Genomic DNA, 21,900 nt, shown 5'->3' on the forward strand with positions numbered 1-21,900 from the left:
AGCTAAAAAGCAATGATAATTAGGTTTGAAAATAGGTTGCTAAGAGATATTTTTTCTAATAAGTGATTACATAAAGAGATTGGATAAATGCCTTAAAAGGACAGTTTGGATGTTGGTGATCGTGCTCCTGGGTAAGAAGATGGAGTAGAAGTCCTGTGGTAACTGTGTTTTTGCTTTGAGAAAAGGGTAATTTTAGTTCTGAGTGCAGTTGACTCGTAGCGAAATATGTCACAGAGAAAGCAGGGGAAAAACTGATAAAGAGAGGAAAACTGTGCCCAAGAACTTTGGGGAAATTCCAGAGACGATGTAACAAAGCTTCCACACTGGCTTTCTCATCTTCTTGCTCTGTATTTCTGTTCTGACACTAACGAGCCTGTGCTAGGATAGAGTAAGGCAATTTTCAATCCCACATAACATATATTACATTATTTTCAAAAACATTGATGTTTCTTTGAAAGAGAATCCCATGCAAGAGAACTGTTCTCTGAAATTGTTTTCCCAGGACTAAGTCTGAATGTATATGGCTAGCTCACAGAGAGAATAATGGTGAAATGGCCAGGACCAACTTGCCTTCTCTGAAAAGAATACAATAGTGTACTGGAGTAAGTGATGCTGTTCAAAATATGATATATAAGCATCAAATGATAACCAAGAGCATGTATTAATCAAATTTGGGGTTTTGGCTCTGAACTGAATTTTTAGACTACAGAATTTCAGACTTCAAGTGGAAAGTGAACAAAGTGAGAGAAGCAAGACTAAGGTTGGGATTGTCACCTGTACCTCTCTGCTAAACGTGTTGTGGTTGGTACTGAGTAAAACCCACTCCTACAGCCTACTTTTAGTGGTGTATCTGGTGGCTTGGACCATTCTCTGTGGTCTATTGGCAGCTGGAAGGGAGAGACACTTTGGAGCAGCCTCTGCCTTTTTCCAGATGGTGCCAGAAATTCAGGAGCACTGTTGTCTGTCACTCCAAGAGAGGTAATAGTCATTTCAAAGCCAGGCTTACAGCCATCAGACACTGTAATTGTCAGTGACCATTGTGGCTGCTGTTAATAGGGGTGGCAGAGAAAATTGTTTCAGCCCTGCATGTTTATCAGCTTCCTTCCCGTGAAATCACAGGGCTCTCCATGGCGGCATTAGCAGTAGTATCAGCAGCAGCTGGCGGTGATTTTCATCCCTCTCTGGGGCCCACCCCACCCAAGGCACAGTGCAGAAGCCCGGTGATGCATGAATGAATCTGCAGGCAGCGATGTGCAACAGCAGCCAGCAGAGGAAAGAGGGGTTTTCCTCGGAGAATCCTCTCAGTCAGACGGAAAGTTCAGCTAATTGCAACTTAAAGTTCAAGCCTCTGCAACTGTTTGCTGCCTAAAGAAACCTGCTGTCATTTTTGGAGTCTGTGCATACAATTAAACATGTAATTGAATTCCCTTTTGTATGCACTGGATTTGGGACTTTCCAGTTCCTGTATAAGACAACACTGGCTGTGTTTTATAGTGCAGCAATCTTACTTCAGAACAGTAACCTTCAATTCTCATTGGGGAAAAAAAAAAGGAAGAAAAAGAAAGAAAACAGAAATAAATTGAATAATCAAATTTTGGTAATTACCAGCAGGTAGACTCCAGAAACAACACCGATTCAAAGTAAAAATCAGAGACCTGTATTTACACAGTTTGAAAAATACATTGCTTTGCTTTTTTTTTTTTTTTTTTTTTTTTTTTCCTTCTAGTAGTGACTGGACACGATTCAGTGGCTGGAAGCTCTAACAGACTGTGTTATGTGTTGACACAAAAGGAAAAAAAAAAAAATGAAGCAACCTCAGACATGCTGCAGCTGTGGTAAAACTTCCGTTGCTGTCTTTGCTAATGATCCTGTCCCAACAGCAACGTGAGATGGCTGCAAAAGAGAGTGCCAGACACAGGCGGGCAGCTGGTAAGGGAGAGGGTTTGAACCACTGATCATCAGCTAGGCAGACAATGTCTATTTCAGTAGATACCTGCTTTTGTAAGTAAGAAAGCTGTCCTTGACATAACATATAACACCGAAAAATCTGTTGTTCTGTAGCTTTGCTTGATTATAGTTGTCTCCCAGGGACAGTGAGTTAGCAAGGCTCATGGTGAAACGGGTTCTCAGAAGTATATTTCCCTAGGGGGCTTTTTTATTGTTATTTTTGTTAATGGATAGGTGTCTGTAAAGCAGCAGGGTGTGGTATGTGTGGGCAGAGGTGATGAGCAGCTCCCCGCAGCATTCCCATGCAGAAGCGAGAGGTGAACTGGCGCGGAGCACGTGGTCGGTGCCCAGCCAGCACCCCTGGGCAGAGCAAGCGAGCCGGGTCAGGCAGCACACAGGCCTCCGGCCAGCTCAGGGGCTGCCCCGCCAGCAAACTGGCAGCTGCTCTGAGAGAATGTGTCTTGCTGCTGGGCGAGTGCAGCAGCCTGGGATTGTATCACACCTACCTCTGCCATGCAACTTGAGCCTTTTCAAAGAGCAGGCAGAGCACATGTGCCCGCTCGAGGCAGGCCAAGGAAGCCAGGCAGCTGCTCCTCTGTGTTGTGGAGGAACGTGGAGGTGAAGGCGGTGGTGTGGTTTGGCTGTGCAGAGGCAGCCAGGCCTCCTGCCTCCATCCAAGAGTACCAGTGGAGCTCCTATGCAGGGACTGGTGGAGTGGTTAACTGCAGAGCTTCAAGGGAAAGTAGTTTTGCCCATTATAAAGAAACATGATTCATTAGTAATGAAGAAACAGAGGGTGAAGCTTGAACTCATTTCATGGTTTGCTTTCACTGGCTTCCCTGTTCTTCCTTGTCCTTCCTGATTAGGTGTTCTCCATTCACACCTTTTTCCTTTTCCATTGTTTTCAGCCATGTAAGTGTAGAGAAAATGCCTCTTTTGTTAGTGAACCTCCAGATTTATAAATGTACTCTTTTGTTCTCTGTTCCTTATTGCTTACACGTAAGTTTGGCATGTAGGAACATTTAAAACATAGAAATTAAATAATATTTATTCGGTGTTCAAACCAATTTCTCCAGAAGCAGTCTTATTAAAATCAGATAAAATTTCTTCATCACTCTGATGGTTCTGTCCTATTTCCTCGTGTGTATGTTATCCATACACACACTGGAGACTGGCAGTTATTTTCACTGCAATAACATTTGCTTCCTGTTAGAACACAGCCTACACAATATTTCATTTTCTTTAAAAGTTTCTTTTCAGGACTGATACTTCCCTGATAAGGGATGTTTGAAGCCGTTTGGCAAATGAGAACTTATCTAAATCTTTTGTCCTGCTGTCAAACTGAACACTTATTTAGATTCAAGAACTTTAAAATTGATTTAATAATTAACAGAAGGATGATGTATTAAATCTATTAATGTTTCTTTCCCGTTTGAGGCAGAAACTAATGATAACTACCATTTCTTTTCTTGATATCATAGGACTGTTTTGCACAAAGGCTTGATACTCTGGGAAAGCTGAGTGTCAAGAGTCACAAAATGACTCAGCAAGACAGGGGAAGACCCAGGAGCAGACCTAGTGCCCTTGACCACCTTGTAGGTGGGCCATTTGGCTGCCATGCCAGAATATCACATAACCAAAAGGCTATGGATTTGGAGAATTTGAGTGTCCCTATGCAGCAACTGTGTGTATCCAGTTGGTAGCCAAGGGTATCTTTTAGATTCACACACTGTCTGTTGAAGAACAGCTTCTACCTATTTCCCATCTTCCCCATTAATCCATCTCTCTGTGGCATTTGGCTGAAGCAGTCCAATAAACTTGGACTCTTATCAGTCTGTGATAAAGGAATAAATCTATTTAATACAGTAAAAAAACTGCTGCTCAGCAGCAAGGTCATTCTCAGGCAAAAGGGAATGTGGAGACCAATCTCATTCAGGAGGCAGGCCTCAGCAAAAGCTCAAGGAATATGAAAATTCTCTTCTTCACCCTTTTTTTATTTCATTTCAGCCTTCTCTGCTGGCAAGTCTGACTTGCTATCCTCGGGATTAATGTGAGGCTAACAAGGCAGAGAATCCACTGACTTCCAAAGAGTGATGTTAATGAAATGTCACTCTTATTTTGGAGTGGCAAAAATCACTGCCTTCTTGAGAGGAGAAAAAGCACAGAACTCTTCTAGCACAGAAAATAAAAATGCTTCGCTAGAAGTGTCGCATTGAGCACTACTGAAACTCCACTTTCCCAGAATATAACAAATTCTTTTTATAGCTACAGAGAATTGGTACTTGGTTTCCATTGACATCTGAATGGACGTGGCTAAAGTTGTAGACAGGCAGCTGTCAAATTCCCAGTCCTTGTATGTATAGCTGCAACAGGCAGGCACTGTGAGTACGTGAGGCAACTTCCCACGGCGACTAACTAGAGAGAAGTTTCTTTCCTGCTTTTGTGGCTTGCCTCAGAAAAGCCTGAATCCATTTGCTCACTGCTCTGGTGTAAAAGGTTGCAGAGCTTTTCTCAGGATGCATATGACTTTTGTATCTCCTGATATTTCCATTAGATTAGTCCCATTCATTCTTTTTCTTACGGCTGTATTTCCTGGCTGCTTGTTGGATGGCAAGTGGTCTGGGTAGTTCAGCTTTATGTTCTCCACCTCTCCTTGGCCTGCCAAGTCTCACACATTATCTAGTAATGATGCAGCTGGTGTTCATCCTGAACATAGCGCAGCATTAACTGGCTTTTAAGATAGAGAAGCAGAGCAAAGTAGAAAGCTAAGACCAGCGCTGTTATGTTTAGGCATGAGGATTAGATCGCACTTTCTGTCTGTATGGGTTTCTGAGAATTGGAGAAAAGCATGATCATCCAGTTCTCCATGAGAAGGCACATCCTGGGATTTAGATACTATTGAGATCAATGTCTGCATCCGAATGTATTTTCTATTAACTCTTTGCTGAGAGGGTATTTTTGTCTAAGCAGTTCATATGACAAGTAGTTCATGATTCTGGAGTTGGAGGTGTTTTTTTTCTTAAGTTGTTTCATATTTCCTAAGAAAACCTGTTACATGTACATGTGCCAGTGCAGTCCAGTAATGATAAATTAGACAAGAGTAAAAAATATATTGTCTGCAGGGCAATGCAAAACTGGTACAACGGTGCCTTTAAAGATCAATGGCATTTTTATCTGAAATTTCACATTTGCAAATGAATGGATTTCTTAGTGACCTTCCTTTGCTGAGCAAAAGAGGAAAAGTTCAAAAAACTTTCTACTTGACTTGGTTACCCTTCAAAACAAAATACGGACAAGCTTACTTCTGTTGCTTCTGTGTTGTCACAAGAGATAAAAAATAGCCACAGCATTGAAAGTCTTGAGCTCAACAAGTCTTATAGCTCAACCTATAAAAGTGCTGATAAAATCTATTGTTACAGAACTGCGTCATCAAAATGCAGTGCTCTCTTCTGAACGCATGCTATATTACTTTAAACATTTGAATTGGACATGAACACATGTCTGAAATGTTCTCTTTCATTTGTCGCTTGCTGGATTCTCTCTGGTACTGCAAAAGAAGAACTTGGGTTTTTCTTAAAGAGAACTCAAATGTTTACACTTTCTCAATATATTACTTCAGAAATAGGAGATGTCTCTGATGAAACTTAGTTCTGTAGTCATTCTCTTTCCTGCATAACATGGAGTTCGTGTAAATGTTACAACATTTGGTCTGGAGAGATCAGCTGTCTCATCTGATGCATTTTGTCAACATAAATAGCATAGTTGGAATCAGGAGTGAATGTGTTTAAGTCACCATAGAAACTGATATCTGAGTATATTGTCATTTAATGAATAAAAGACCTTAGGTAGTGAGTGCCAAGTGAATTGACACTTAAGCTCATTGTAGACAAGAAAAACTAACCTTTTTTGTAGTACTTTGGAAGTTAGTGATGTTGCCCCCACCTTATGTGTGGGGAAATGGAGAGAAAGCAAAATAACTTACCCAGCAATGTAGCTGGAAACAGAAAATTTTCTCCTAAGCCTCAGCATGGTGCTCCATCCGCAAGATAAGTGCTTTTTTTTTTTTTTTTTTTTTTTAGTGTGTATTTGAGAAAGCAGCTGTGATTTTGTATACAAGATTATTTCAGCTGAAATAAGCATTTTTTAATATTCAGAAGAGAAAAGTCCTCAAGAAAAATTCTTCCACTTGCAGAAATTTACAAGCGTAGAGAGAACTGGAGCATTTCTAGAAAGCTGGCATCTTAAAATAGGAAACTTCTTAGTTACTGGCTGCTTGGTAGTCTGCACCTGGCTACGCAGCCCTTACCACATTTGGACAATACATGTGAGAAAACATTCCTGTGTGTGTTTCATTATGAGCAAGAGATAAGTATTTTCCTAATTTGTGCAGCGCTTTATAAGCCGTTGTTTGCAGACCTGCACTGAGATTATTGACCCTATCAGACACTTTACTGACTTTGTTGCTCATACTCGGTGCTCTGGCCATATCACTTTATCAGTACAAGTTACAATCTTATTGCTGTTGACTCACAGGAAATTCAGAATGCAGCAATTGCAAGACAATTATATTAACACCTTATATTAACACCTGACTCACCCTGATTTCATACGAATGTATCCACAATCATAGCTATAGCAACATGTTCATGTCCCGTGTAAGTCTATCTTTTGCCTTTTTATTTACTGGATCAATATCTCAAGTGGATTGCTAAGCACCCAGTATCTCCCATTCTTTCAGAATAAATAGTGTTAAGAGTCAGATGAATTAGCAGAATTTCAGAAGTTGGTTGTATGATGTGCCTAAGACACTTTCAGATTGCTCAGGACTCTTAGAGACTCTATATACAATGGCTGATAGTAGATCATCCTAAAAAGTGTTCCCACCCTGCATCAGCTACTTCTGCTGTTTCTAAGAGCTATCTCTACTTTGTGTAAAGAAGTTCTTGCTTCTCGTTTTTCTTAGTATGTGATGACATCTTCACACTTTTGTTCTCAGTGTCCTTTACTGGTTTCCTTTCTTTTTCAAGTCTGCTGTAAACTTTTTGGTCTCAATTCAACTTGTACTTTTTTTGTACCTACTCATCATGAAGGGGAATCACACCAGATCTGTTATTTACTTTGTCTAATGTATTTGACTTTTTTTCTTCTAGAATGTAATCATTTTTCTTCCAAAAATACCTATTTAGGCTTTTCTACTTATGATGAAGACTTAAGTCTGATTTGCTATTTGAATTGACTTTTGCTCAGAGTGAATCTGACTTCTTAATACTTTCCAGTCTCGGGAAAATTACAACACATGAACTGAGTTCTGTCACTTCATCATTTGCTATTGAAATGTTGACATAATTTTGAATCTTTTCATAAAATCCACATATATTTCATTAAAACAGAAGATTATGAGGATCTGTGAGCACCGCAGCAAAATCGCTGGATTCACTTCAGGAAGACTCAAATCCACTTCTTGAGGATTATTGTCTTCAAACAGAAATGTTCATACCTAAACACATGTAGGATTTAGTGTAGTACTGGAATTCACAAAATACCGAGTTCACACTGCCTGCACTTCTTTCCCATTCTTCCCTCATGCACGTGAATCTTTACTCCCATGAAAAATATCTGGGGACAGCAATAAAGTAGGACAGATATATGAGGCATTTTGCAATTTTCCCTATATTTGCAATAATGATAATTGCAAACAATAGGAATAACATTTTCCTAAAATGTTTCTTAAAAGATTCAAGACTAGAACTGTAAGGATTATTTAAGAAATTGAGCTGAACATCTAACTTGATATACAAACAACCTGTATGTATCTTATGAAAATTTCTTGCTAGTTGATATTTTTGGTAGAAATCTCAAGATTTTTGAAACTGCTGTACAGATGGGTAGAGTCGTGTGGCATCCAGCAAATGGAAATATTGTGCCACCAAAAGTTCCAGTAGAAGCTGCCTGCTGGCCTAGGCATTTTTGTTACAGGGTTTGTGATCCCAGCCCCTGAGGTATTGGAAAAATAGAGGGAAGAGCGGGTGTGACACTGTATTCTTCCATTGCAAGGAGATTGTACTGATTTAAGTGCCTTTAACTTTTCCGTTGACTTGCACGGACATGGGATTTGATTAAGACAATTGTGTTAATCATTGCACGTACTTATAGAAAGTGATCATTTTCAAAGCTGACTTTTTGTTTGAATATATACTGCAGATCACAAACCAAATCTTTCTGCCGATGAAAATCTTGGGCTTTTTCACTGTCTGTCCTAATTCTTCTGGAGTTAAATTTCACCATTTTCAGGAAATGCGTATGAAATGATCATTTAATGAGTCTGATTTTTTTCAGTACTTTGTAGTATACTTTGCAATGATCCTAAAAGTGCTCTGGTTGCCATCCCTCTGTTGAAGTTGTACTCGTGGCCTGGTGCCTCTTATGTTTTTACAGTGAGACTCACACTGGGATCAACGTACTCATAAAGTTAGAAGTTTTTGCCAAATGTTGTTTCAAATAAGTAGCTTTCTTCAAGTTTTGTTCGTGATTTAATTATCATTCAGCATCTAATTGGGTTGTGTAAGTGGCTGGTCATAGATTCATCCAATTGTTTTTTAGGGCAGTGATTGTTCAAAGAAACACAAGTATCAGTGCTTTTAACTCCTGCATATTCTGCAGGCCTTGGGAATGCAGATGATACCATATGTCATTAGCCTTTTTTTTTTTTTTTTTTTTTTTTTTTAAAAAAAAAAAAAATAATTATTTTTTTTTTTAAACCCTTTTTTTTTTTCAAGCCTTTGGAAATGAATTTTTTACATTTTTTATTTTCCTTTTTTTTTTTTTTTTTTTTTTTTTGTGAAAATCACAAGCATTCAGTAGTAGTGTTTTACACACGTTTCTAACTTCAAACCTGTGTACCAAAGTTGCATCTATATTTTTAATCTGAGAAAGCTGAATCTACTATGAGTCATTAAAATATCTGTTACACTGAAGATTTCAGTGCTCCACTTTGAGTCACCAGTGAGGTTTTGGTCAGGTTGAATGGATTATTGGGCAATATTTCAATCGATATGCAGTTAAGAATTAGGCACCCTCATTAATTGTTTAAAATTGTGCTATTATTTTGCAAGGTACTTTCTTGCGAATTCATATAAGAAACTTCTTTTAAAAAAAAAAATTGTTTTTTTTCTAGCTTTTTCCAGATGTTTTGAGTGGGGATGTGAAAGAAACTGTGCATGAGTTTGTCTGCATTGTGAGGAAGCTGAATGTTGAATAAGGACTGACAAGGACTCCTGTTTGTCCTCTGACATCTTAGTATGTAAGGCATATTCTAAGAAGCCTTGTTCCTTTCTTGTTCCTTTTGTGTCTACCAGGCTAATATTATCTTTACATTAGCTGTCTAGCTTTCAGAGCTTTTAAAAAGATTTTTGATGTTCCTATAGCTGTTGTTTTTTTACAGAGGCCTTGTTCAAGGCAGTGATAATCTACTTTTTTCATTCAATGTCTTTTTTTCTTCTTTTCAGTTTTGATCATTGATTGCTTTTCTGTAATGAACTTGTAAAAATTCTGTGAACGTTTACTAGAGGTTTTCATGGGGGATTTTTTTCTTTAAGTTCAGAAAATATTTACCAAGAAATCAGAGTTTTAAATGTTAGGTGAAAAACAGCCTCAACTCTCACTTGCTATTTTTATTTGCTAGCATGCTGCAAGTTGGTGGAATTTAAAATCTATCACTTAATTGGAGCTGTTGATCTTATATCTGATTTTGTATGAATCTTTTATCTAAGTAACCACAAAACTTTAATCAGGCTTCCCATGACTTCTCAAAGCTTAGATGAAGGCTGACTGCAAAACTTGTAAGAACACAATAAAATAACAGGGTAATGGTTTGCTCTTACAGTGTTCTTTATCAGTCAATCTCAGATTGCTTTGTTAGGGAGGTTAGTTGCAAACTGAGGCAAAGAGAGATGAATTGGTGTATCTGCATTATACCAGCAGGTAAATGACAGAGCAGGGAATAGACATAAGGTGCTTTGAGCTCCAGGCTTGGGATCTATCTGCTGAGAATCTATGACCAGCCACTTACACAACAGCTTTTCCCCTGCTTTTGTCCCAAATGACATAACAATTTGCTTTCAGTCAAAAAAATGAAGATCAGACTCCAACTATTAATCACCAGCTTTCGTTTCCTGCACGTTTCTTCACCTGGATTGCATGGAACCAGTCCCAACTGATTCACTTTGCAGTCCTTGTTATTCAGTCTTTGGGGTTAGACTGCTTATTGTACAGCCTGGAGCACTGCTGGTATGACAACGATGATCATGTTTTCATCATGTGCAGGGGGGCATATCTGATAACTGTCTAATTCCAAGACTATGATTTCACTGCCTGCAATTTTTCCAAAGAGGTGCTGCACAGCTGTACCATGTTCTAGTGGAGTCTGAAGGCTTTCAACCCACTGCTGGGTAAAGCTATTGCAAAGAAAGTAATATTAATGTCAGCAGCAAGGAAGTTTATCGTAAGTGATGACACTGTATAGGCTCACTCAGGATGTTTATCAGAACAACTGTTGCCAAGGAGATGAAGCAAGTTCGGGAGATGCATTAGCAAACTTTCTCTCTGCAGCAAATGCTGAGGAACTAAGCATATTTCTTGTACTTACTTGCATTCTGAATGCTTTATTTGATAAGTGCCACTCCTCCTCCCGCCATCCCCCCGTTTTTATGAAGGTAAATTGGTAATCAGGGAAACTATCATACTAAGATTCTGATGATCTCTAAGTATCAGCAATCAAATAGATAATGATTTTGGTGGCCTGTAGGTATATATAGGGGGAAGAACAACTTAGAGGGAAGCCAAGAACTTGAGCTCTGTTTCACATGCTTTTTTGAATGGGCGCTGACTGAAGTAGCGCAGAGACATGAGGGATACTTATTAATATCTGGTAGGGAAAGCAGATCATCCTACTGCAGGTCACCCTTTTCATACTGTTGTCCATATCCCTGCCACATCTCTCCTTAGTACTTGCTTTTCATTTCAGAGGGTAACCTGAGTCCACTTGGCTCATAGGGTAATCATGGCTAAGTCATGGCTTTTTACATAGTTAACAATTAACAGAGACGTAAGGAAGCTACAATCTTATTTGCCTTTTCAGCCAAAATTACTACGTTCTCAAATATAACTGCGTAGCAGGAACAGCTTTGGCATAACTTCAAAGAGAGGTCTGATTTTATAGCTCTGAATCTATGGAGACATCTTCACTTTCTTGTCACCACACCCAGCTATTAAGAAAATGCTGTTTCTATTTACAGCAGACAACCCTCACTGCATGCAGGTAATTCCTTTTCAAGTGTGTTCCTGGACTTTGCTGCCTTTAAAAAGCCAGCTGTGCAGAGATTTTCTTTCTGAATATTAGCAATCTGTTAGAGATGCAGCTGTGATCTTTTTCTCTCATGAAAATTTTCAAGATTCAGAAAAGTCTGTTAGATCGCACTGATTGAAGTCTGAATGAGTTATGGAATGCAAAGGAGGGCTATGAAGATGAGGAATGGTCTGGAGTGCAAAGTGTATGAAGAGCAGCTGAGACAGGAGGTGGACTTGATGATCCTTATGGGTCCCTTCCAACTGGGGATATTCTATGAATTTCCTATGCCAAACTGAAATAAAAATAAGAAATTAAAATTAGTTCTACAAGGAAATGTTGGACTGGGTTTCTTAAACTGTCAACTTATATTGAAACCCAGTAAGTATTTTTTTTTTATTAATTAATTTAATTTAAAATTAAAATTAGTTACTTTAAAAAAGTAATTATTTTTTTAAAATGTTTTTCTTTCCTCTTAGTTTATGCAAACTAATTGTTTCAAAATGAGAGAGTTTTAAACTGAAGAACAAAACTTTTCACAGATTCACAGAATATCTCAAGTTGGAAGGGACCCACAAGGATCACTGAGCTTCAAGTATCCACAAGGAATACTTAGAAAACAGAAGATATGGTTTATAACCACTGTATCTGGAAATATATTTCTTATAAATTACTTGACATTTCGCAACTTGGCAGGATACCAAGGAAAGTGTTTCATCTGCCAACTCCCAGGAATCTGTAAATTACTTTTACCTTGTGGCAGCCATTATTTGGAGAGGCCTTGCATATGATGTAGGTGGCTTATTTCCAGTTTTTTTTCTCTGTTTTCTATAGAGAATGGGGACTAGAAGAACAAGAATCACAAGTGGGAGAAAATAAAAACATCACCCATCCACGCTACATGACAAACAAGTTGCTTGATCCCTGGCACTTTTTTGTTGTGATGGTAAAGCTCTACAACCTCACACAAACACGCTTGCCTAACTCACGTGGATTCTGCAAAATTTGACTTCTAAATTTTCATCAGTGTGTAGTCATGCCAGTTTAGAGTCAGATTTTCCCGGTACAGCTTTCCTTTCCCCATCATGCCCTGAGGGATTCAGGTGTAGGTGTGTTTTAATGATGTCGACACGTGTCTATTAGTGAATGGGGCTGGGACTAATGAATCATTTTACATAACCAAATGAACAGCTATCCAGTGGTTTCCAGCAGTACTGACCTGGGCTTTAGTCCAACTTCTGACATCAAGGTGAAAGCTTCTGCATGCCCTCACAGTTGCCTGGACTGTGAATTGGTGTAGGGAATGGATTTACTAATAGACTCTAAAGAAATGGTGGAATAATCAGCAAATAATCAAGTCATTTGGGCCAGCATGTATGTTTTAGGTGATCACTGAACAATATTTTTGTTTATTCAAGTTCTCACAGATGTCACAATTACAGTAGTTGTGCTTTCTTAGTATTTCTGTAGACAGAATGTCTTGGCTTCTGAAGTGTTTCATGAACTCATCCCACGTGTGTTTTGTATTCAGCATTATGATTTAGCCATAAAGCAGTTTTCCCAATAAGCATTTAAAAAGCAAACACTAACTGTAGATAGATCTGAACCGAAAACCGAGCTCTGACTCATATACAGATCTTAGAGTCCTATCATCCATTTTCTAGATTTGCTTAGAGAGGAAAATTAATTACCAGGAGCTCTTTTTAAAAGGATTTTAATGTTTATAAAATGCCACTTTTCTCTTATTCTTTATCAGCACTAAAACAGGCACTAATAGTGTTGATAACAGTAGTAAGCAAGTTGATCCTTTTCCAAAGTGTCAGTACAAGATTAAATAATCTATACAATTAAATAATCTATGATTCTGAGGAAACATTTACCCATTTATATCTGCCTGAAGCCTGAAATCTGCTTAAGAAACTTAGAACAAATCTCTTATTAGCTAAGAGTAGAAGCCACATAAGCAAATAGAGAATGAAACTGTCTGCAACTTTAGTTCTGTCCCTGTTTTCAGACCCAGTTTATCACATTGTGGTCACCAGTCAATCATCCTGAACCACAAGCCAAAGAGGAAAATCCCCCTGAGAACAGCATACTAATGTTTCCTTTTTGTTGCCATGCAGTGATAAACACAGTGGTTTTACCAAGAAGATGATTAACAAGCTGATGTTCTTCTACAGGTTTTCTGTAAAGTGAAACAAGGTTTTCACAGGTCTTCCACTTTGTTTGCTTTGATGAATCTCTGCAGTGATTAAAAAACCTTCATATATATATATACCTTTAAGTACATATATACATATATATATATATATGAGAGTCATTATCCACCTTGAGAATGAAACCACTAGGTTTTCTCCTGAAAGCAATGAAGAGAAGAAAGAAGTGCATGAACCATCCACACAGTACATAAAACATCTTTCTGCAGAAGTTACTATAGTGAGAAAAATTTACATGTGTCAGCATTACTCACTGTGAGTAAGGGTTGCAGAACCAGGATGAAATGGAATTGCACCTGGCTTCTTATGGTGACAGCTTCTAACAAGTCTCTGGTAATAACAAATGGGGTGTAACTCACAATTTCATGAAGGGACAAGAAGGCTTTTTAGTCTATCTCATCTAGTTATATCACAACAGTGGGGTCTAGCTGGCAAATTCTCAGGAGAACAAGGATAGTAATCTGGGCTGAAAATCAGTAATTAAGTTTGGTTTAGATACAGGATTGGTAATAGCTTTAAAGGGTTTACTGAAGAAGAACTCGCAGCTGTTTTCTGAGTGTCCATGACAAAAAAAAAAAAATTAACAAAAAGGAAGAGCTGGAGAGAGAGGCAGAGCACCAGAAGTCATAGGAAAGGAAGGGAGAAATGACTTGTGTTAATGTTTTCCATGCTTTATAAAATTCAGTGCAAGCTTAAGGGCATTCCATGGCTTTGAGTTGAGTCAGCCAAGTCTCATGGTCTGGATGAGATTAATGATCATGACAATTCAGGCATGTTTAGTCCTTTTTCCTTTTTTAAGAGCTGTTATTAAACAATGTTGTCTTTCAGCAGCAGCAAATCATGTGGGTGTCATGGACAAATCATGGCCTGTCAGCCCTCAAAGACTGCCAACCTATAGGAGGGGGCAGTAGGGAAGGTTTGGGTGCCTGTTATGATTCTGCTCTGAGTCCACTCTGAATCAGCTCCTTTGAAACTTCATATGCACTGAGGGGATCAGTAATAGTCTGGCACACGATGTGGAGCCATAATGTAAGAACTCTGGAGTTTGATTTCCAGGTTCCCTGGCTGACTGCATAGTTCTGGTCAGTGTCCTCTGCATCTGTAGTTTGCCATATTTAAAATGTGGAAATTACTGCCTTCACAGAGGAGATGCTGGATTTATACAATGTGTTGAGACTATAAAACATTATGTGAGTTGTAGGCATCACTGTTATCCTTTTTTCATACTCACCGCTTCAAAAACATGTCTGCGCTGCAATAGTGTTGCAGACACTTTTAATAGCAGGTTTAGAAGATATAGTCAAAATAAGAACAAAGCTCTTCATCTCAACATTATTTTAGGGCAAAGTGCCAGCTAAGAGAATGGCCTCAAAACCAGTTTTGCAAATGAGATTGCCACATGTGTCCCTGGTGTTTCCTGGCCTGCCATATGATCTCACGCATTGCATGGATACGGCTTCCTGGGAGCCTCAGTCCTTCTGCAGTGCAGATGTTCAGAAACACGTGCACTGCGCCTGGTGCTTACCAGAAGCGTCCTGGTGTGCAGGATGTACAGTGTTGGGCCAAGCTCAGCATTTCCATAGGAAACATGCTTGTGCAGAGCTGTACCCTACAAGTAGTTCTGTTAAGCTTATTTGTGTAAATAAGCCTATTTATCCTCAGCAGTTGGAGGTTAGGGAACTGACTGCCTTAAAAAGTGATTCCAATAGTGACTGGATCTCTGGGTGGTAACAGCACCTATGTTATAATGTTTAAAAGCCATGAGTAGAATGAAGTTTGGTGACAACTGAATCAAATTCCCTTTAAACAGAAGTGAACTTCATTTAATGTTTCAGCGAATCTATTATAAGCTGCAGGATTCAAATGTAATCCAAAACAAGGGGATGTGGAAATCTGCCTTCATAGCAGAAGTTCTTCAGATATGAAAATGAAGTTGTTGGAAGAAATGTTGATGTTCCAAAAAAACCTAGTTCCAAAATCACTGAATTTGTTACTTCTAACTATACATCTTTGTGATATGACCTTAAAATATAATGTAATCTAGAGCTTCACAGAGTATGCTTATTTATTAGGAAACATCGACCTGTCTTGTTCTACAGGGGAGAGAGAAATAAAAGGGGAAAAGTAAAGAGAAGACCCATCTGAGTTATTTACGCTTAATATAGCTGCTCATTAGACAACTTCCCATATAATGTCAGGTTTCAAATCAGGAATATTTGGAGTAAAAGTCACTCAGGTGGCAGCAATGAGAGCGGCTCCATCTCATAATTGAAGCCATGGGCCACAACCATCTGCAGGGAGTAGCTCTTAGTTGTGCTGTCATGAGAAAATATCTGTTGGGATCTACAACACAAATGCCTGTTGAGTACATTTGTTGTGAGTTACAGGCACGTTGTGTTGACGGCTTTTGAGCATGTTGTGCTGAGGCTTCTGTTGCTGAGGCTGTCATTTTATGTTAATCTACTTGCTTCTCCTTAGACTGGGAAACTCAGACTTGTTGCGAAATACTAAGTCTTCCAGAGAAAAAAAGTACATTTGTTAGTGTTCTCTTCCTTCCGTACCAGCTCTTCATTCTTGCCTTAAAAACCTCTCGTGACATGGCTGTCATCAGAGAAAGTTTAATAAAACTATTTTTCTCTGGAAGAAAACATGTGCCAAAAAAGACGTTTTGAGAAAACATGTTAGACTTGCAGAAATTTTGTAAAACTAAAATTTGTGCTGCCTTGGTATTTTTGGATTACAAGTCATTAGAACTATTAATAAATGTTATCAATAAGATGTTATGTAACCTGGATCAATTTTGTACACATGAAGTGCTTTTCTCAGTGTATATAGTTCTGTGGTAATGGAGTGGGAGAGAGATTTCTGACATCCTTTTTGTGGAAATGCAGTCCAAGTAATGATAAGGATTAATTCTATTACCTACAGTAAAAACATTTAAGATTGGATGCACAGCTATTGTGCTCCTTTGGATGAGTTGCCACCAATACTACTGGATGCTACTTATCTTGTGCATGGTCGTTGTCTTCCGATAAGCTGCACAGTCTGGATTTAATCTGCTGTTTTATCTCCTTGATTGTTTCCTGTGATTGTTTCCCGTTACCTGTGGACAGGAGCATTCCTTGCTCCTTGTGAATATGTAGGAGCAGTGAGTAGATACACTGTAGATACAATAACCTCAGTTTGCCGGTGAACAAAAATAAGGGGAGAATGTGTACATCTTGATTACTATCATTAGCTTTCACATCTTAGCTTTAGACAAAGGTAGACCATCAAGCAAAAATGGTGTTAGGAAGGCTGCTGGCTATTCACATAGAATGTGTCAATGAAAAAGAGCATGAAGTGCATTTGAGATATTTTGGGAAAGCAGCTGTTGTATGGCATCTTCTATTTCAAATAGATGAGGCGGACACCCCCTTTTTCCCTTTTCTTGCACGTGGAATTCCAATTGAGATTATAAGTGATTCATGCTCCTCTCTTTGCTAGGAATATCAGGCCACTCCTATTAAGCATGCTCTGCAGTTGTCATTCTAGTCTGGAGTTGCTACCACACTTTTCTCTTGAGGGAAAGGTGGGGCAGGAACAAAGTTATTTCACGTTGCTTTGAAGCATCCTGATCTTTCCATGTTTTCTATATCGAAGTTATTATTATTTTTAACTCTTTCTTTACAGTTTTTGCTAAAATAAAAAAAAAAAAAAAAAAAAGGTCAACAAACAGATGTTCATATTTCCTCTCATTTTACTCAGACACAGACTTAGCTTTGATTACACAGTCTTTTCACTCTTCAGCTGTTGAACTGTGTAGGCAGCATCTTTCCAACAGAGAGGAGCGGATGGTAATCTCCTCAGAGCCTCCAACCCTTTTGCCTTTCATTCAGTGTCTGTAGTGACTTGAATGAGACATTCCCCTCCCGTAGGCTTTGCATGTACTGCTTATTCAGGGTGCAGGCCGGGAAATGAATTGCACAATAGAGCTATGGCACCCATGATATTATTTGAAACTTATTCATTACTTTATTCTCATACTGCTTGTCTTCTAAAGATAATTCCATGTGCAAACATACACAGTATTATTTGAAACTCACCTAATACACTTTTTACTACTAAAAAAACTTACTGCAGTATATATTGAAATTCTAACATGGGTTGACAATAGCATGTTTGTATTCAAGAGTGAGTTCAGAGTGCAGCAAGCAGAAGTCTTTCAAAATGAAGGGAAATGCTGTCAAAACTGAGGAACACGGAGCGAGAGGTTGGTTCATGTGTCCTCACACATTATGTATGGTCAAGGTTTCTCTTATTTGCTGGTAGAATAAGAAGAGCCTAAAGCTTGCCTTTCTGGGAGTATTTAACAGTGTTATGTTGTTCTAGTTCAGAATGTCTGTGCAGTTCTCTTCGGTTTCATATCAGGTAGATTCCCAGTGCAGTCTCCTGGCTTTAATAGGGTCACAATGAGATAAAGAAGAAACCTTATGATCATAAAGGTTTTGATTATACTATAATTTCATCTTTAAACGATTCTGCTTTGAATAAATATTTTCAAATGCATTAGAATATTAGTTTCTTCTTTTTTTTTTGCAGTAAAGTCTCAAAGATTTTCACAACATATTTGTATCTTCTGCATTGTTATTGTTGATGATAAAGCATGCTGTATTTGTGGACTTGCACTTTCGCATTTTTTGAAAGGTTGCCAAGCCCAAGGAAGAAAAATATAGAGAAAGTTATCTAATTTAAAGTGCCAAATCTCTTTCTAAATGAATTAATATCTGCTGTTTGCTGCTGGCTTGCATTGAAAGAGCTATACTTGAAAATAAATCAATTTCAGGTCCTCAGTGAAGCATCAAGTCCAACAATTTGTAATTTTCTTTTCTTTCAATCACAGAATTCAATGTAAGTTGCAGATATGGAGGAGTGTTTCATGTGGAGAAAAATGGTCGCTACAGTCTCACACGAACTGAAGCAATTGAGCTCTGTAGAGCTCTCAACAGTACCTTGGCAACACTGGAGCAATTTGAAAGAGCTCATGAACTTGGATTTGAAACGTGCAGGTAAAGAATTTGAGGGGAAAAAATATATATTGTGACAAGGCCATCCATAGTGTAATAATTACTGTTGTTGTTAATTAGATGGCCATGTCATTCCTGAAGTGAGTTATATTATGTGATGAGCAAACCGTCTTTCGGCACATGTACATTTGCACTGGGTTCTACAATAAGTCTTTGACTGCATATTCTTCTTACCAACTATCTTGAAGAAATCATGAACTCCTCCAGATAAAATGTAAAAATAGTAGAAGATTGAGAGCATAACAAGCCATTAAGGGTGATGTTCAGATCATCGCTGTGTCACTGGCTAATTAGTAAAGCAATTACATACAAAATATTTGTGATATTTAATGAACCTGATGTAGAGTCAATGGTACGCATAATGTGAGGAACTCTTTTTCCTGTCAGTCAACACAAAGAGCATCAAATAGCATTGTTGGGGAAAAATTACTGACTTCCAGTGAAGAACTGGTGACAGTGTTGGTACATTCTTAAATGATATGGATAGAGAAGTTTCAGAAAAAAAAAAAAAAAAAAAAAAAAAAAGGAAGAGAAAAAGATAGAAATACATTGTTAAGTAACTCAGTTACTCCTTATAATTAATGTTTTATGGGGAAACAAATGTGAATAATAGGAATTCCTTAGCTTAGCAAAATATACACAAAGGCATTGAAAGTTGATGATAATTTTGGCTTAAAAGACAAGTGTTGGAACAGATTCTTTGTCTCACCTAAGCTTCATCAAGTCTGCATATTTGCCCCAAAGATGACATCTAGCTCAGGGTAGTCCAGCGGTCTGTAAATAGGTCAGACTAGAAAATCATGTGGCATTGTTTTACAAAAGACCTAGTACATTATTGCACAAGTCAACCTAAACATTCAAATTCGAAAGAGACTGACCTGGGCAGTTGTAAATTTGAAGGGTTTTTTTGTGTTTTTTTTTTTTCTCTGATCACATAGCAGATTCATGTTGAGTAGCTTTTAACTGTATAAAAAATTAAAATAAACAGTAAATATTGAAGAATTGAATTCATTCACTGGCATAGAAAAGTTCTGTGTACATTTCCTCACAATTTTAGTTTGCATTCTTGAATTTATCATTGAACTTGTTCATATCTTAGCAAAGGACAAATTTGGATATGTAAGGCATGTAGATAGGGTTCTTCCCTCCCTCCCTGCCTGCCAGTCCTCCGACCCTCTTATTTGCTGATGCTGTGTCAGAAGTCCTTGTCAATAGAGCTAGGCTCTTATCGAGCTTGAGTAGGAGAGAAAAAATAATAGTATGAAACAGCTAAAATATGTGTGGAATGGTGAGTAAGCTGAATCAACAGATCATAAGAAAAGAAGGTGATTAACAGATTAAACATTGTCAACATCATAGGATTAGTTGGAAGTGGAGGTGAAGTAGTTCATAATTCTACCTACAACAGAATTTTAGAATTGCAATTAACTCTGTACATTATACATGCAACTGGAATAGAGCTCACAGATTAAAAAACTGCTAAGCTATGAAATGTATTTCTCCTGATGACTGTACATATTAAGAAGTAAAGCAAAAACCAGAATAAAGCCACAGTTTCATTACCATTCTTTCATCCCTTCAAGCTAAATACGTTGGAATTCATCAGGTGTTACAGGATTGCAAAATAGTACCAACATGTTGTGCATTCTGGAACTCTGTTAACCACAGTCTTCACTGAAATGTGCAAGCTCTGTACACAGTTGCCATATTTTTCCTCTGTAAGAAACAGTAGGAACGTGTGGATGAATGACTGGTGTATCTGAATATTTTACTAAGGTATCTGCATAGTAGAAACTTGTGTGTGTCTTGCAGTCACTCTCTAAATTTGATAGAGTACTGTAACACTGAGACCCAAACATTTTTGTATGAAATGGCACTGGGTAGAATGTTATGCTTAATGTAAAAAGTAGGGAAAAAGAAGCCAGACTATGGTGTCAGGTGATACATCCTCTCACTGAATGAAAAGCACATTTAGCTTTCTAGCCCCTCATTTTCACTGCTTTGCTGTGGATCCAATCATCTTAGCTAATGAAATCCTCAATTAAAATAGATTTAGCTGTGGACATTACATTACACGGGCTGGAGACTGATATAGCTACATGTGAGAGAAACATTCCCTGCATACAAAAATTATGCATAAATGCATGCACTGTTTTTTTTTAGGATGAAAATAATGGCTTATTTGTTTCTTCTTTACGTTTGAGATATCTTGAGTGTTTGTTATCTGCTGTTGCACATATATGATGTGCTTTCCTCTGTACTTCACAGGTATGGTTTTATAGTGGGGCATATTGTTATCCCACGAATCAATCCGTATCATCTTTGTGCATCGAATCATATAGGCATTTACAAACTTTCAGCAAATACAACTGGCCGGTATGATGCATATTGTTACAATGCAACAGGTATGTCTGTATGTTTATGATGTTTTGTATACAAATTAAATAACCATGACATGTAATTCTTATTTAAGGTGCTAGAATGAGGTATTCTACATTAAATAGAACCTATTTCTCAACTGAGAAATACATTTTGTCAGCCTCCGGAAGTGCATCTGTAGTATCAGCACACTTAATGATCTATCTCTGTGATTACGTACAATTTTAGAAATTTTCTGGGAAGTTTTCTGGATTGTCAGGTGAGGGACGAAATCAAACATCACCATCTCCAACTCTATCTAAAAGCACAGCAATTAGAAGAGGATCAAGTGATTTTTAGGAGTATAAAGCAAGCTTTCCAATAGGTTATTTTTAATAAGTCTTTCAGTCTAACTAATAGTGGTATATACAAGACTTTTTCGCATTTTCCTTAAATTAATATTTTCTATTTTCCTTCTTTTTCAGAATCAAGGAGCAAAGCATGCGAGCCAGTTGAAAGAATAGATACTTCTTTCCTCAGCAATCAGAGTGAAATAGGTATTGTACTTACCAGAAAGCCTTGCCATTTTTATTTATTTATTTATTTATTTCATTTTTTAGGATTTGGTTATCTTTTTTCCACATAAACAATTGTTTTTAAAGATCAAGACAACCAAGAAAAAGATGTATAGATATACTGTGGGTAGTTAAAACGATTAATCACTCATCTTCCTATAAATCATATGGGGCTTAGTTTGTCTCAAGATGTTAGAAGGCATGTTTTATTTGACATTTTTGAACAACAGAGCTGCTAATGTTTATTTAACCTAAAGGTCTTTGTTTAAGACAGCAACCCTTCAATATCTCATTTAAATTTCTGGTTAGAAGAGCAGCCAGAAGTGGGGGAAAATATTCATTCATAATAGATTACATTCTAATATTCCTGTTGACTTCACAGAAGCCAAGATCTT

General features: G+C 37.9%; 1 protein-coding gene across 4 annotated transcripts in view; it reads left to right on the forward strand.

Annotated features, from left to right (window-relative positions):
* CD44 (CD44 molecule (Indian blood group)) overlaps nucleotides 1–21,900 on the forward strand; it is a 46,831-nt gene that overhangs the window by 4,079 nt on the left and 20,852 nt on the right. For all 4 annotated transcript variants that reach the window (XM_042814369.1, XM_042814371.1, XM_042814372.1 and 1 more), the window contains 3 exons: nucleotides 18,389–18,554; nucleotides 20,841–20,977; nucleotides 21,416–21,487. In XM_042814369.1, coding sequence (XP_042670303.1) covers nucleotides 18,389–18,554; nucleotides 20,841–20,977; nucleotides 21,416–21,487 — 375 coding nt within the window. The remainder of the gene's footprint in view (nucleotides 1–18,388; nucleotides 18,555–20,840; nucleotides 20,978–21,415; nucleotides 21,488–21,900) is intronic.

Source organism: Centrocercus urophasianus, unplaced genomic scaffold (genome assembly GCF_019232065.1).
Source record: "Centrocercus urophasianus isolate 14NV4802_14NV808 unplaced genomic scaffold, USGS_Curo_1.0 seq_14, whole genome shotgun sequence".
Lineage (NCBI taxonomy): Eukaryota > Metazoa > Chordata > Aves > Galliformes > Phasianidae > Centrocercus > Centrocercus urophasianus.